This window comes from Protomyctophum parallelum (genome assembly GCF_964188405.1).
Source record: "Protomyctophum parallelum genome assembly, chromosome: 19".
NCBI lineage: Eukaryota > Metazoa > Chordata > Actinopteri > Myctophiformes > Myctophidae > Protomyctophum > Protomyctophum parallelum.
This window is the reverse complement of record NC_139717.1, coordinates 31777089-31793307: the sequence shown is the minus strand read 5'-3', so window position 1 is coordinate 31793307 and position 16219 is coordinate 31777089. Positions and strand designations below refer to the sequence as shown.

The 16219-nt window shown below is 41.9% G+C and overlaps 2 protein-coding genes across 2 annotated transcripts; both read left to right on the top strand.

The window, feature by feature from the left end:
- The first annotated feature begins 10338 nt into the window (after positions 1-10338).
- On the top strand, positions 10339-14738 carry scg5 (secretogranin V). Its single transcript, XM_083790368.1, has 6 exons — positions 10339-10402; positions 11274-11511; positions 11737-11886; positions 12239-12351; positions 13334-13387; positions 13814-14738. The coding sequence occupies exons 2-6, from the start codon at positions 11286-11288 to the stop codon at positions 13937-13939; spliced, it is 669 nt and encodes a 222-aa protein (XP_083646494.1). The 5' UTR covers positions 10339-10402; positions 11274-11285; the 3' UTR covers positions 13940-14738.
- Positions 14739-15135: 397 nt separating this feature from the next.
- Positions 15136-16148, top strand: grem1a (gremlin 1a, DAN family BMP antagonist). The gene has a single exon (XM_083790963.1). It carries the CDS (start codon positions 15140-15142, stop codon positions 15680-15682), a length of 543 nt encoding a protein of 180 aa, XP_083647089.1. The 5' UTR covers positions 15136-15139; the 3' UTR covers positions 15683-16148.
- Positions 16149-16219: the final 71 nt, after the last annotated feature.

The window sequence follows — 16219 nt, the reverse complement described above, 5'->3', positions numbered from 1 at the left end:
TTAAGCCAGTGGTTCTCAACCTGGGGGGCCGCTAAATAATTTGGAGGGCCTTTCTGTGTGGAGTTTGCATGTTCTCCCCGTGTCCCCTAGGGTAGGTACCCTCACAAAAAACATGCAGTAATCCTGGTCACTAAACTGCCTCCCCCTGGCCAGCCGGGGCGCCTGATGGAGGGGAAAGGAACTGGTTGGAATAACGTGTTCCTTCCACGCGCTACAGGCAACCAGGGAAACTCCCCCCTGTCAGGTGTAAAGGAGCAACTTGGACACTCAGGCATGAAGGAAGCATGAGTTCAAGTCCGTTGCTCTCCCCTTGTCCCCCATATATGGGGACTAGGTTGGTGGAGGGTGTGTAGAGCCCAGGATCACATTAGATGATTGACACAGGGGTGAAAAATGGGTTACAAAATCGTGGGATAAAAAATATATAGAAAATAAAATAAAAATAAATTGGAGGGCTCACCAGATGCGTTTCTGAATGTGCTAAACAAAATGAAGATCTGAATGAAAAAATTAATTCATACAAATACTGTTAATTTTGACCGAAGGTGGAATGGAATCGTGCATTTCCCACCAGTGCGTCGTGCATTTGCCGTGCGCCGGGCACCGTATATGGTGCCCAGGTCTTGTGACATCATGTGACATCATCAGGGATGGAGAGGTGGAGATCCTGATGTCATAGTAAATGCGACCTGCTGTCGCAGTCAAGCCCATATATGGAGATGCCTGATGTCATCAATATTGGTCAGCAACTCTACATCTGACCTCAAACCCTTAGAACTCCATCAGAACCATCAGAACCTCCATCAGAACCTGACATTCCATATGTTGATCCTTCCCCATCCATCCTTCCTCTTCGATATCTCCCTTTTGACTTATACCTGTCCATTCAAATTTCAAACTCTAGACGGACCTGCCCCAAAGTTATTAGTGCAGCCGGGGACAACTAGAGTTCTCAACAGGCCCATCTGTCCATTTAAACTCTAGACGGGCCTGCCCCAAAGTTATTAGTGCAGCCGCGCCTGGCAGCCGGCGAAAACTAGAGTTCTCAACAGGCCCGAAAATTAAGGCCCGACCCTACCTCAGTCCTCATCAAACCCTGTACACTCAAGAGAATGTCCCTGCTACCACCCTTAGATCTCCATATACTGTATGGAGCTGGCCCGTTCTAACATTCCATTATGTTGATCTGACCTCATCAAACCCTGACCCTGTACACTCAAGATATATCCTTATATGCCCATGCCAAAGCGCCAGCAGTCTGCCGTTAACGAGGCGGATGCGTGCATGCAACCTCCCCCTTTAGGGCGAGGTCGCTTCTCGCCCTCAGGCGTCTTACTGGTTAGTATGTGTGTGCATGCGTGCGAGTGTGTGTGTGTGTGTGTGTGCTTGCTTTAAGGCTGTACTGAGTGTGTTCGTCCTGTTGCCCAAGTTGCCCCATTGTGTTTATTCTGTTTGTTTGCTTTTGTCCAGTACTTATGTTGCTAGAGCGGTGAATCATGAAAGATGGCTGGCTCACAAGGCTTGGCCAAGTCTTTTTTGCAGGTCGTCACCCCAACAGTCACGTATGAGAACCACTGAGATAAACAACCAGGAAGAAGATTCCAGGAAGATCACCACCCATTCTCTCTCTCTCGTGTTCTTTCTGTGTTGTGTGTCTCTCTCTCTCTCTACCAGAGGAGGCTAGAGAACTTTGGGTGTGCTGCTCGACTGGTGCCTAAGAGCGTTGGAGACTTTGAATTTGAAGGTTCCTGCCAACACGCACGCACGCACTCACGCACGCACACACACACACACACACACACACAGTCACACACACAGTCACACACACACACACACACACACACACACACACACACACACACACACACACAGTAATGTCTTAGTGTTTTAGTCGACTAAATATCATAGGATTTTAGTCGACTAAATCTACAGTTGATTTAGTCAACTTGATGCCACCGTAATGACACACGCTAGGAATTAAACCCAAGAAAGCACTATAGCTTGTTTTATTAATCAGACTGCGCTCTATAGCTCGCTATGGGGAGCGCCCTCTAGGGTGATCAATACAGAAGCATTACTTGATTGATTGATTTAATGTTTTTATTTCACAGTATGTAGAATGGGTACATTTCAAAACGAAAGCACGTTGACTAACTAATGTGCAGCCTAGGTTACTGAATGGGAATCAGAAATTAAGTCACATGTAATGTGTTTATTATGTTTTTTTGCGCCGTCAAAGCCAAAGCGATAATTTGTCTTGTTTTAGTTTTTACGCTGGATGAACTCTGCGCTCATCAAATCCCTACCCAACGCATGACTCGCCTCCCACCATGACTTTCCCACACATAGAGAAAGTTTGTACCGTAGCCTGCAGGGACTCACTCGCTGTCTCGGTTGTCAGGGTGACACAACTATACATGTATAGGCCTACCTACATCTCTACGCTACGGAAATAAAGGTTGTTCCTATCACACCTTCTCCAACACAAGCGGCACTTGATTGATTGAAACTACAAGAAATGTTTCTTGTGCTCACTTCTGTTCATTGGCCGTCCCAGACTCTGGACTTGTCAGCTGAGGCATGCAGCATTCGGGATCAGCGTGTGTGTCTCGTGTATCCTGGTTAAGACTATCGTGGTGTTGGCTGTGTTCAAGTCCTCCAAGCCTGGGGGTGCAAGCATTCTGAGGTGGTTTTGTGCTGTGCAGCAGAGAGGAACAGTTCTGTTTCTTACTTTCATCCAGGCAGCAATCTACACAGGCTGGCTTGTGTCTGCCTCGCCAACTCCTCATGAAAACACACAATATCAGTGACAAGATGAGTGTGTGGTAGGATCAACAGTTGGATTTGCAATATTGTTAGGCTATATTGGGTTACTGGCACTCCTCAGCTTCCTCCTAGCATTCATGGCCAGAAACACTAAGAAGTCAATCATGGGTCGAGGTGCCACCAAGATGTAATTGCACATATCTAATGGTAACGACAATGCATTTTCTCTGTTTATTTTATAACAATGAGTGCATAATAAACTGTAGATAGCTTTGATTACCGATAGCCTTGTTACTAATACAGTAAATACAATGTTATACCAGATTAAACAAAAAGCAGTAATCCCGTCTGAAATAGTATCTATCATAGGAAAGTTGATTACCGGTACTTCCCCTTAAAGGTAGACTTATATATAACTAAACATTAACCCATATATATTCATTCTATGTGGTTCAGGTATATGTAGGAGACAAATTATATTTAGTTTAGATGTTATTGTAAATGGTGGTGCATTTATATGGCGCCTTTATCCAAAGCGCTAAATCTGGGGGAGCACGAGATCGAGTTGGGATCGAGCTCTATCGGTCACTCTACCACTGAGCCACTACGTCAATTAGTTAAGCATTTTTGTGTGATATTTTCATTGTCAAAAGGCCTGAAAATAATATGCTTTTATGAAGGTTTCATATCACTACCACCAAATCATGTTTTCAATTGTTGGCCCACAACTCTAAACTTATCTTCCTCCATACAATTTACAATGTAGGCATTTAGCAGATGCTCTTAATGCTATTAACGGTGAAATAGCCCATTTTTGCTGTACATTTTGCTGTAATCAGACCATATGTTGTTTCTGTGCTCTCGTCAACATAGAAATGGAGTCTGACAAACCCAGAATAAGTCCAGGTCCAGGTCAAAATATCAGCGAATGTCTCAAATATCTTAATCCAATATCCGAGGGCAAAGGGCGAAGCTGTGAAGAAGATTTGCATCTATTGCATTACATTTGTCACAGTGTGAAGAAATATCTGGGAATATCTTATGTCATTTTGATTTCGAATGGAGTCTATATGTATGACTCGAAAATTAACCTTCTGTTTTAATTCAGGAGGTTACTTTAATTGCATTTCCCTAACTGATGCAAACGGTTTGTTTTAACCAGACATTTATCATCTATTCGTTGTATTTAAATAAGACTGAGATGTCAAAATAATTGCTATATGTATTTCATTCAGTCATTTTAGTAGAGAAATGTATATTTGTTAACCCAGTGCAAGATGACCAGGATAGGACCTTTTGTGAAGTGGGCCTTAAGGATTACTGCAATTTGACGATAAGTAGAGTAAATTAATATGCCGGCTATTTTTGAACAACTTGCAAGTGTGTGTGTGCGTGTAATTTGTATGTATGTGTACCGGCAGAGCCGAAGAGTTTGATCAATCCTCCCCGCACCCCCCGCCCCCCCCCCCCCCCCCCCCCCGCCGCCGCAGCGCGGAAACAAATAAGTTGTTTTCGCTGGTACTTTTAAAGCAGCTTCTATAGGCCAATGTCCAAGCCAAGGTGAGGACTTTCAGGACTATATTATTATTATTATGAGAGAGAGAGAGGGAGAGAGGGAGAGAGGGAGAAAGAGAGGGAGAAAGAGAGGGAGGGAGGGAGAGGGAGATATAGAGAGATACGGAGGGAGAGAGAGAGAGATCATAGGCGGCGGGTGCGTTTTACCTTTGGGTAGGCTACAGAATTGCGTTGGGGGGGGGGGGGACTGCGGATTTATTTATTTATTTATTTCCCAAATGGTCTAAAAATGAGTTATTTAGCATACTTTTAACAATTAATTAGCCTATACACAGACAGCGACTGATCAGCCTATTTTGGACGATATGGGTCTTTTCTCGAGACAGTGTGTAGTCTCACTAGTCTGTGTAGGGTCTCTTTGGTGAATTCTTGATCAGTGTTATTATGTCACGACTCAAGAACAACTACAAAAGAAACCCGATTGGCATTTGAATACTTTTTAACACCTCTTGGACGGCCGGTGTCTCTCAAGACAGACTGTTGCCTCGAGGAACAACAGGGGAGGCGCTGTTTTCCCGAATATTTGACGATGGGATTCTCAGATTGCCGGCGGAGAGGTCCAAAATGTTCGGAATTCCCAGAAAATATGTAATGTAAATGTAAAATGTCCACGAAAATCTTCATGGGGGCCTAAAGGGGCCCTGGGAGTCTTCATGGGGGCTGTGGCCCCGTGGCCCCCACAGACTCTACGTCGTTGTATATGATGATGACACCAGTATTGGATTTAATCGCAGGGATCAAATAACGAATGCATGCATTTCAGGGGGCGCTCTGTACCAAGACGATCTGACGACGAGCTGGAAGAAAATGTATGGTGTGTGGTCCTGCTGATTGAGCTGAGCAATCTAAAATACAAAAGAACACGTCTTCAACAACTATGAGATGGTGTACTGGTCTGGTGATCAGGCTCTCAACATGCTCTTCCATGTTCAAGTCCCAGATCTCCTAGTTCAATTATGGTCCTGGAGAACTTTGAAATATATATTTCTAGTAAAGTGCACGAGCCAAGTATAAATTCAACACTGCACAAAGAAGTTAATATCACTTTTCTCTCTGCACAATTAGCCACACAACGTCCAAGTCAGACGCATGCCAAACACTCACTCAGCAGTCTCAGCTTACTGACTCCAATTCAATGTCTTATGATTATGAATATAATTAAATGTAAATGTGTCTTACTCTTATAAACCCATGGGGCACTTTGTGTGCAGAACACGAAAATAAAATAATCAATCAAAAGTAAATACTTGCTACCTCCCACAATGCAGTCTGCTGTTCCCTTTGAGTAACAACATTGATACAAAAATAAAATAACAGGAGATTCCACTCAGTGATAGAATAACCAATGTAGCTACTGTAGAAAGAAACACTGGTTCAAAGTGTAACCTTGGCTGGGAGTCGAACCCGGGACCTCATATCAACTAGGCGCATACGTTACCAGTGGACTAAAGAGCCAGACCTGAGGAAGAGCCAAACCTAAAGACACCAATACACATGCACATACAAATACATTTGTCACGTTTTAAGCTATTTTAATATAAATGTTTATTTAAAGACATTTAGTTATAATTATTAATTCCATCGCTTAATTGTATCAAATAAATCCACTAAAGACTAGGCCTAGTTGTAATAATTCATTCCATCTGTTAAATCCACTAAAGATATAGCTGTAACTTATTAATTCTATCACTGAGGAAATCTGTTACATTTCCGGCGTGAGCGGACGTCCATACGCCGTTACTACGCGGTCCAAGAGAGAGACGGCGTATCAACGTCGTGTGCACGGCGTGTCGGCGTAGTTCATTTTCAGGTCACTTTCAACTGTCTGAAAACACAAAAATAGTCTAAAACTGTCCGACAGCGTGAGCGGACGTTGATACGCCGTTGATACGCCGTCCAGAGAGAGACGGCGTATCAACGTCGTATGGATGGCGTGTCGGCGTAGTTCATTTTCAACTGGACAACGTTGGCTCTGTTCACTTTCAACTATTTTTGCTATGATTGATTGTTGATTTATTTTTGATTGATTATTTTATTTTCGTGTTCTGCACACAAAGTGCCCTAACCCCATGGGTTTATAAGAGTAAGACACATTTACATTTAATTATATTCATAATCATAAGACATTGAATTAGAGTCAGTGAGCTGAGACTGCTGAGTGAGTGTTTGGTATGCGTCTGACTTGGACGTTGTGTGGCTAATTGTGCAGAGAGAAAAGTCATATTAACTTCTTTGTGCAGTGTTGAATTTATACTTGGCTCGTGCACTTTACTAGAAATATATATTTCAAAGTTCTCCAGAATTGAACTAGGAAATCTGGGACTTGAACATGGAACCTCTGTGTTGAGAGCCTAATCACCGGACCAGTACACCATCTCTCATAGTTGTCGAAAGACGTGTTCTTTTGTATTTTAGATTGCTCAGCTCAATCAGCAGGACCACCCCATATATTTTCTTCCAGTTCGTCGTCAGATCGTCTTGGTACAGAGCGCCCCCTGGTGACTGTAATAATGTATATGATGACCAGTTGGATTTAATCGCAGGGATCAAATAACAAATGCATGCATTTCAGGGGGCGCTCTGTACCAAGACGATCTGACGACGAGCTGGAAGAAAATGTATGGTGTGGTCCTGCTGATTGAGCTGAGCAATCTAAAATACAAAAGAACACGTCTTCAACAACTATGAGATGGTGTACTGGTCTGGTGATCAGGCTCTCAACATGCTCTTCCATGTTCAAGTCCCAGATCTCCTAGTTCAATTATGGTCCTGGAGAACTTTGAAATATATATTTCTAGTAAAGTGCACGAGCCAAGTATAAATTCAACACTGCACAAAGAAGTTAATATGACTTTTCTCTCTGCACAATTAGCCACACAACGTCCAAGTCAGACGCATGCCAAACACTCACTCAGCAGTCTCAGCTTACTGACTCTAATTCAATGTCTTATGATTATGAATATAATTAAATGTAAATGTGTCTTACTCTTATAAACCCATGGGGTTAGGGCACTTTGTGTGCAGAACACGAAAATAAAATAATCAATCAAAAATAAATACTTGCTACCTCCCTCCCACAATGCAGTCGGCTGTTCCCTTTGAGTAACAACATTGATACAAAAATAAAATACAAAACATAAAATAACAGGAGATTCCACTCAGTGATAGAAAAACCAATGTAGCTACTGTAGAAAGAAACACTGGTTCAAAGTGTAACCTTGGCTGGGAGTCGAACCCCGGACCTCATATCAACTAGGCGCATACGTTACCAGTGGACTAAAGAGCCAGACCTGAGGAAGAGCCAAACCTAAAGACACCAATACACATGCACATACAAATACATTTGTCACGTTTTAAGCTATTTTAATATAAATGTTTATTTAAAGACATTTAGTTATAATTATTAATTCCATCGCTTAATTGTATCAAATAAATCCACTAAAGACTAGGCCTAGTTGTAATAATTCATTCCATCTGTTAAATCCACTAAAGATATAGCTGTAACTTATTAATTCTATCACTGAGGAAATCTGTTACATTTCCGGCGTGATCGGACGTCCATACGCCGTTACTACGCGGTCCAAGAGAGAGACGGCGTATCAACGTCGTGTGCACGGCGTGTCGGCGTAGTTCATTTTCAGGTCACTTTCAACTGTCTGAAAACACAAAAATAGTCTAAAACTGTCCGACAGCGTGAGCGGACGTTGATACGCCGTTGATACGCCGTCCAGAGAGAGACGGCGTATCAACGTCGTATGGATGGCGTGTCGGCGTAGTTCATTTTCAACTGGACAATGTTGGCTCTGTTCACTTTCAACTATTTTTGCTATGATTGATTGTTGATTTATTTTTGATTGATTATTTTATTTTCGTGTTCTGCACACAAAGTGCCCTAACCCCATGGGTTTATAAGAGTAAGACACATTTACATTTAATTATATTCATAATCATAAGACATTGAATTAGAGTCAGTGAGCTGAGACTGCTGAGTGAGTGTTTGGTATGCGTCTGACTTGGACGTTGTGTGGCTAATTGTGCAGAGAGAAAAGTCATATTAACTTCTTTGTGCAGTGTTGAATTTATACTTGGCTCGTGCACTTTACTAGAGATATATATTTCAAAGTTCTCCAGAATTGAACTAGGAAATCTGGGACTTGAACATGGAACCTCTGTGTTGAGAGCCTAATCACCGGACCAGTACACCATCTCTCATAGTTGTCGAAAGACGTGTTCTTTTGTATTTTAGATTGCTCAGCTCAATCAGCAGGACCACCCCATATATTTTCTTCCAGTTCGTCGTCAGATCGTCTTGGTACAGAGCGCCCCCTGGTGACTGTAATAATGTATATGATGACCAGTTGGATTTAATCGCAGGGATCAAATAACAAATGCATGCATTTCAGGGGGCGCTCTGTACCAAGACGATCTGACGACGAGCTGGAAGAAAATGTATGGTGTGGTCCTGCTGATTGAGCTGAGCAATCTAAAATACAAAAGAACACGTCTTCAACAACTATGAGATGGTGTACTGGTCTGGTGATCAGGCTCTCAACATGCTCTTCCATGTTCAAGTCCCAGATCTCCTAGTTCAATTATGGTCCTGGAGAACTTTGAAATATATATTTCTAGTAAAGTGCACGAGCCAAGTATAAATTCAACACTGCACAAAGAAGTTAATATGACTTTTCTCTCTGCACAATTAGCCACACAACGTCCAAGTCAGACGCATGCCAAACACTCACTCAGCAGTCTCAGCTTACTGACTCTAATTCAATGTCTTATGATTATGAATATAATTAAATGTAAATGTGTCTTACTCTTATAAACCCATGGGGTTAGGGCACTTTGTGTGCAGAACACGAAAATAAAATAATCAATCAAAAATAAATACTTGCTACCTCCCTCCCACAATGCAGTCGGCTGTTCCCTTTGAGTAACAACATTGATACAAAAATAAAATACAAAACATAAAATAACAGGAGATTCCACTCAGTGATAGAAAAACCAATGTAGCTACTGTAGAAAGAAACACTGGTTCAAAGTGTAACCTTGGCTGGGAGTCGAACCCCGGACCTCATATCAACTAGGCGCATACGTTACCAGTGGACTAAAGAGCCAGACCTGAGGAAGAGCCAAACCTAAATGTTTATTTAAAGACATTTAGTTATAATTATTAATTCCATCGCTTAATTGTATCAAATAAATCCACTAAAGACTAGGCCTAGTTGTAATAATTCATTCCATCTGTTAAATCCACTAAAGATATAGCTGTAACTTATTAATTCTATCACTGAGGAAATCTGTTACATTTCCGGCGTGATCGGACGTCCATACGCCGTTACTACGCGGTCCAAGAGAGAGACGGCGTATCAACGTCGTGTGCACGGCGTGTCGGCGTAGTTCATTTTCAGGTCACTTTCAACTGTCTGAAAACACAAAAATAGTCTAAAACTGTCCGACGGCGTGAGCGGACGTTGATACGCCGTTGATACGCCGTCCAGAGAGAGACGGCGTATCAACGTCGTATGGATGGCGTGTCGGCGTAGTTCATTTTCAACTGGACAACATTGGCGCTGTTCACTTTCAACTATTTTTGCTTGACAATATGATTGATTGTTGATTTATTTTTGATTGATTATTTTATTTTCGTGTTCTGCACACAAAGTGCCCTAACCCCATGGGTTTATAAGAGTAAGACACATTTACATTTAATTATATTCATAATCATAAGACATTGAATTAGAGTCAGTGAGCTGAGACTGCTGAGTGAGTGTTTGGTATGCGTCTGACTTGGACGTTGTGTGGCTAATTGTGCAGAATTGTGCAGAATTACATTACAGCATGGTGTGTGATATAATATCACACACCATGCTGTAATGTAATTCTATTCTGGAGTCTACTCTGGCTCTTGGCTAATGATTGGCACGGCGCAACAGCCAATGGGACTTATGGGAGGGAGATATCGTTGTCTTAGCAACGGCACTGAAGATCCGTGAAGCGAGGAGGAGGAGGAGTGCAGCATCCTCGCACAGAACGCAGGTCTTTCTCTCGCCTGGACACGGTAAGGAAAACATTTAAACACAACGTTATGGTCGTATTATATTATTACTTTCTTTTGTGAAAATAAACTTGCCATAAATGCAATCGCAATGCATATGGATAATGGATCAGCACAGCTGGTCAACAAACACGCGTTCCTGACGACATAGGCACTATGATCGTCATCGGTAGCCTACTATAGATCAGCTGCGGCCTGCTATATTTACCTCTGACGTATTATGCGCGAGAAAGGCGAACCAATGCATTACGGCTACGGGTGATTAGGCTATTTAATTGGGTTATTCATTTATGATCATGACATATTTAATATTTCTACAGATTGTCTGCCTGCCTTTTGCGCAGGGATGTCTTAATTATCACAGACTCACAGTATAGGCTAGCAACTGCATTAAAGGACCACTTATTCTTCACCACTTTTCAACATATCTTCATATGGGCTAATTGGTCCTCACTCCTCATGAACGTGCATGATACAATAGGCCTACCACCATTTTTGCTCTACTTGGTCTGTGTCTCATCATAGTAAAAACAAGAAAATAGCCCATAGATTTATATTTGTGAGAACGATGGCTTCCATTTTCGTATTGCAACTTCAGGAATAGAAAGCCTGCGGTTTCCATTAGCTTAATTTCCCCATCGAGGATGTCACTGGTGGATGGGTTTCTGAACTGCCCACATCCCTCCCATGAGGCACAGACTGAGTATAGAAAGAAATGCTATTTTATCATAATTATTACTAGTGAGGACCAATTATATGAAGATGGGTTGAAAAGTGGTGAGTGGTACTTTAAGGACCCATATATATTTTAATTATATAGCCCCATGAATTTCAGATTAAATGATGCTCTATATGCTGGGATATTTGTTTTCAGGCAACTTCAAACATGTCTTCAGCGGTGGGGTTATTGCACACAGCGCTCCTGGGTGTTCTGGTGTGTGTGCTGGCCGGCAGGGTGTCGGGTCGAAGCCCCCGCACAGCTGACCAGGTGTCAGAGGCCGACATCCAGCGCCTCCTGCACGGTGTCATGGAACAGCTGGGCATCGCCCGGCCCAGGGTGGAGTATCCTGCGCATCAAGCCACCAACATTGTCGGGCCTCAGAGCATACAGGGTAGGAGTCAGGACGACATGTTGTGGTGTTGTTAGACAAGTCTGTCCACAATTCGACATAGTGCTCACCTTTGGAATAAGTCCTTTGAAATGGGTATAGAAAATGCTAAACTTGTCTGTCAAATGGTCATTACTATCTGCTGTGTAACAATGTGTCATATACTGTGTGTTCTGTATAGCCTGTGCAAGCTGCTTTGTGAGTGCCTATCTGTTTTCCACCCACAAGGTGGTGCTCACGAGGGACTACAGCACCTGGGACCCTATGGGAACATTCCTAACATAGTGGCTGAGCTCACAGGTGACAATATCCCTAAAGACTTCAGTGAGGACCACGGCTACCCAGACCCTCCTAATCCATGCCCCCTCGGAAAGACAGGTAGAATCAACTGTAATGGTTTAACTCATGTTTATAAAGTGTGTCTATGCATTCATTCTAAGATTACAGCCCTCTTCAATGTGTGACACAAATACAGCGATTAAATTATATTAATGGTACTCGCAAATCGCAATACTATTCCAAATCAAAATAAGATGTTACTAATGTTTTAATTTTGTGTTAAGGGTGACTTTAACATGAGTCAACTGAGCACAATGGAAATACACTCTTTTGTCAGTCAGATGTCAATCAATCAATCAATCAATCAATCAATCAATCCTTTGTGAATTAGGTGCCCTCCCATTGTTTCCTAAAGCTCCATTAAGCTAACTGTGTATTGTCTTTTACACAGCAGCAGATGGGTGTCTGGAGAATGCCCCCGACACAGCACAGTTCAGCAGAGACTTCCAGAAACACCAGCATCTGTTTGACCCAGAGCACGACTACCCAACTCTGGCCAAGTGGGTAGGTACTAGTGTGGTATCTGCAGTCTCCGAGGCTAAGTGGGTAGGTACTAGTGTGGTATCTGCAGTCTCCGAGGCTAAGTGGGTAGGTACTAGTGTGGTATCTGCAGTCTCCGAGGCTAAGTGGGTAGGTACTAGTGTGGTATCTGCAGTCTCCGAGGCTAAGTGGGTAGGTACTAGTGTGGTATCTGCAGTCTCCGAGGCTAAGTGGGTAGGTACTAGTGTGGTATCTGCAGTCTCCGAGGCTAAGTGGGTAGGTACTAGTGTGGTATCTGCAGTCTCCGAGGCTAAGTGGGTAGGTACTAGTGTGGTATCTGCAGTCTCCGAGGCTACTAGTGGCACAACAACTCTACAGAATGCAGTGGGGGAGGGGTCACTACTAGACAGCCTATCGGATCAAAATAAAATGGATGTAGGCCTGCTACTGCACACGGTCATCTACACACTGTCTTTGTTTAACAATAAATCGGTTCCTCAGTGATTGTATACTTGACCTATAGTACTCACAGCAACATACTGGCAAATCCTTTGTTTTAATTTAAAAATGAACACTTATGACACTCAACACTCAAAATCAATCATCTTGTAAACTATACTACATTTTATAAATATAGAATTTTAATAGACAGGCTTTTAGATTTTCTAATTTATTGTTTTCTTTCTGGTCTATAATTGCTATATAATAATTTACCGTAACAATGACTTTACAATCACACTGGATGTGAATTGTATTATTACTGTCAAAGGTGACTGACAATTTTTAAATTTTAAATAATGAAACCAAATGCGTTGTTTGGACAAATTCAAGCTACATTTTCTGTTGGTACAGTAGATCCAGCCACAAGAATTCCCCTTTCAAGAATGTATTGATTCTCTGGGAAGGCATTTAAAAGCATTGTTGATTGTAATCTAAGAACAATGGTATTTGCTGCACAACATCATACATTTGTGTCTTTTTTATATATATATACATTTCTTTTCAGAACAAGGAGCTTTTGTACCAGAAATTGAAGGGAGGACCAAAAAGAAGAAAACGGGTATAGTGTTTTTTCCTCTCTTCCTTTTGTGGTGCTGTGTCTGAGAAACCACACCACAGCCATCAGGGTTTCCCCCTGAAGGAACTAATGTCCTCTTAAACTCGCCACTTTAGAAGTGAAGTCGTATTCTGATCAATCTGAGAGCCTGAGAACATAATCCTTTGACCTTTTTTGCAACAAAATGTTCTCATCTCATTTGACTTGACACATGGTCAGAATTTAACTTGAGCTGAGTTGGGATACAAAAGCCACAAAATTATTTTAAATCTTATCTTAAATCATAAAAAAATCATGGTTTTACATTTTTATTTTTGCCTGCAAACGGCATGCCCACAATTGGGATGCTGGTGTTAAAGTGGTTAAAATGATAGCTAAAATGAATATTTCCTGTGCCAATGCATAATTTATTTCTCTCACGGAATGCAGAGTGCCAATCCTTACCTGATGGGCCAGAGGCTGGAAAACGTGGTTGCAAAGAAGTCAGTTCCCCACTTTTCTGAAGAGGAGGAAGAGGCCGCACCCACCTCTGTCACCATGATCTCTACACACTAAAATGCCTACACACCTGCAAGTTCTATGTATTGTCAACATGGTGTTCTTTTTAAAACTGCAACCTGGAACTTTTAACCACTTGCAACTGTACTTGCTCTTTTTCCATGTCACCAAATCTCTTAAAAATAGCTGATCTACGAACTCACAACGCATTGAGCTTGTCTTGTAGATCTGCTATTTTTTAGCTATCTCTCCCCCAGAATATGGATGCTGCGGTTGAAGTGGTCTTACCCAGGATTTAAACCCTGTCTCCTTTGTGGGAGATGGAGATAGGCTACTATAGGCCTATACTTGTTAACCAGTCTCACCCACCAGGGTCTACATTTCTCAATGGAAGAGTCCACTACGATGTCCTAATATTGTATTAACATACTCTGCCATAGATTGGTTACAAGAATGTTTATTCGTTAAAATAAGTTCTGGATTGCAGCTTTAATATTAGGGCCAATCTTAAACTGTATTATCAGTTGTACACTGCTTGGGACACATGTTGAATCGAACATAGTTTGTTTAATATATAGTTTAGTTCCTGTATCCTTAATGTTCACATGGTTATTGAAATATGCTGACGTGCAGATATTGAGGAAAATGAAATATTTTAAGAGCTCTTTATAATTTACAATGCCTTTGTGTATTTGTATAAGTGGGTTGCTTACTTACATATTTCACTGTGGAATGGCATTTGATCGCTTATAACATCTGGTTATCATGTAATTCACTATAATGCTAGTGTTCTAAGACAGCTGTCCTCCTTATTTTCAGCCTGCCAAATGGGTTCTAGTGTGCAAATTATATTTCTGCAAAGTCAAATAAATGATTTACTTGCATTGACAATGAGTGGTGGTGTTTTTCAGTTATCAATCAGATAAATTGAAGCATGCGGGTTTGAGGGGGCGTGTTTAGAAGTTGAAACAAGAGTTTAGAAAAGCTCTCACAATGACATTCATAAAGCCAGAGAGGAAGGTGGAACACTGCAACTTCTCTAAATATTTCAGAAACATAATTCTGGGACTTGCAGCCTCCCTGGATCAGATTCTCGTGGCAAGTTGGGATACAAAAAGGTGAGTTAATTTAGTAAACGTTAGGCTACAATAGGCTACTAGCACAAATGATGATGCGTAAAATGCGTAATAACTGCGTAAAATGCTGTCCATCGATCTGTTAAACAGAATTCTGTGTTTTGTTTTCCCAGCTAAAAGCATGAAGATATTACCGATGTTCACCGCCGCAGCAGTTTTGGGACTGCTACTCTGCGCGTTGGAAACTACAGCTATCGGGACGTTTCAAGGCGCATTCCCACATCCATACAAATACAATCCAAACCAATCAGAGAGGTCACCACAACAAACGCCGATCACAGGATTAATGTCCCGCGGAATGGGCTCTATCACGACCGCCGAGGAGGTGCTGGAATCCAGCCAAGAGGCGCTGCATGTCACGGAGCGACGCTATCTGAAGCTGGACTGGTGCAAGACGCAGCCGCTCAAGCAGACCATATACGAGGAGGGATGCTTAAGCCGCACCATCATCAACCGCTTCTGCTACGGACAGTGCAACTCCTTCTACATACCGCGGCATATCTATCAAGAGGACAGCGCTTTCCAGTCCTGCTCCACCTGCAAACCTAAAACCTTCACCACTGTCACTTACACCCTCATCTGCCCCGGACAGACGCCGAGTACCAGAAAGAAACGGGTCCAGCGCGTAAAGCAGTGTCGCTGCACAACAATAGATATGGATTAGATGTATATAGTGACTAGTCCTTAGGGAACTGGAGGCACGACACGCAATTACATTTATATCACAAAGAGAGAAAACAAGAGACAACGCGAGAAATTATCGAAAAACTATAGGCTATCTAAAAGCCAAGGGATACTTGGACATTGGACCTAGCCTGATCCGTTTAGGACTAAGGTCACGGGTGAGCAGTTTGTACATTTAGTTATTTGTGCATAAAGGTTTGGTTTATAATTATCCTCATAGGTAGGCTGACCATGGAAATAAGTGTCAATGCAAGTAGTACAATAATTTGTATGAGGAAACACTTTCAAATGACTGGATGGTTGTACAGTTTCCACTGTGTGGGATGTAAGGTGTTTTTATTGTTGTATAGCAACCTGCACTGTCTGTCACTTCAGTTTATGACATATATAATTGGTTTAATATAAAGTGTAAAATATCTTATGAATAAACCTTTTTACCTATTCAATTGTATTCCTCTTGAGTCTTGACAAGTGACTTAACAAATGTAAAATAGTTAAAAAAAAAGTTTAACATCTT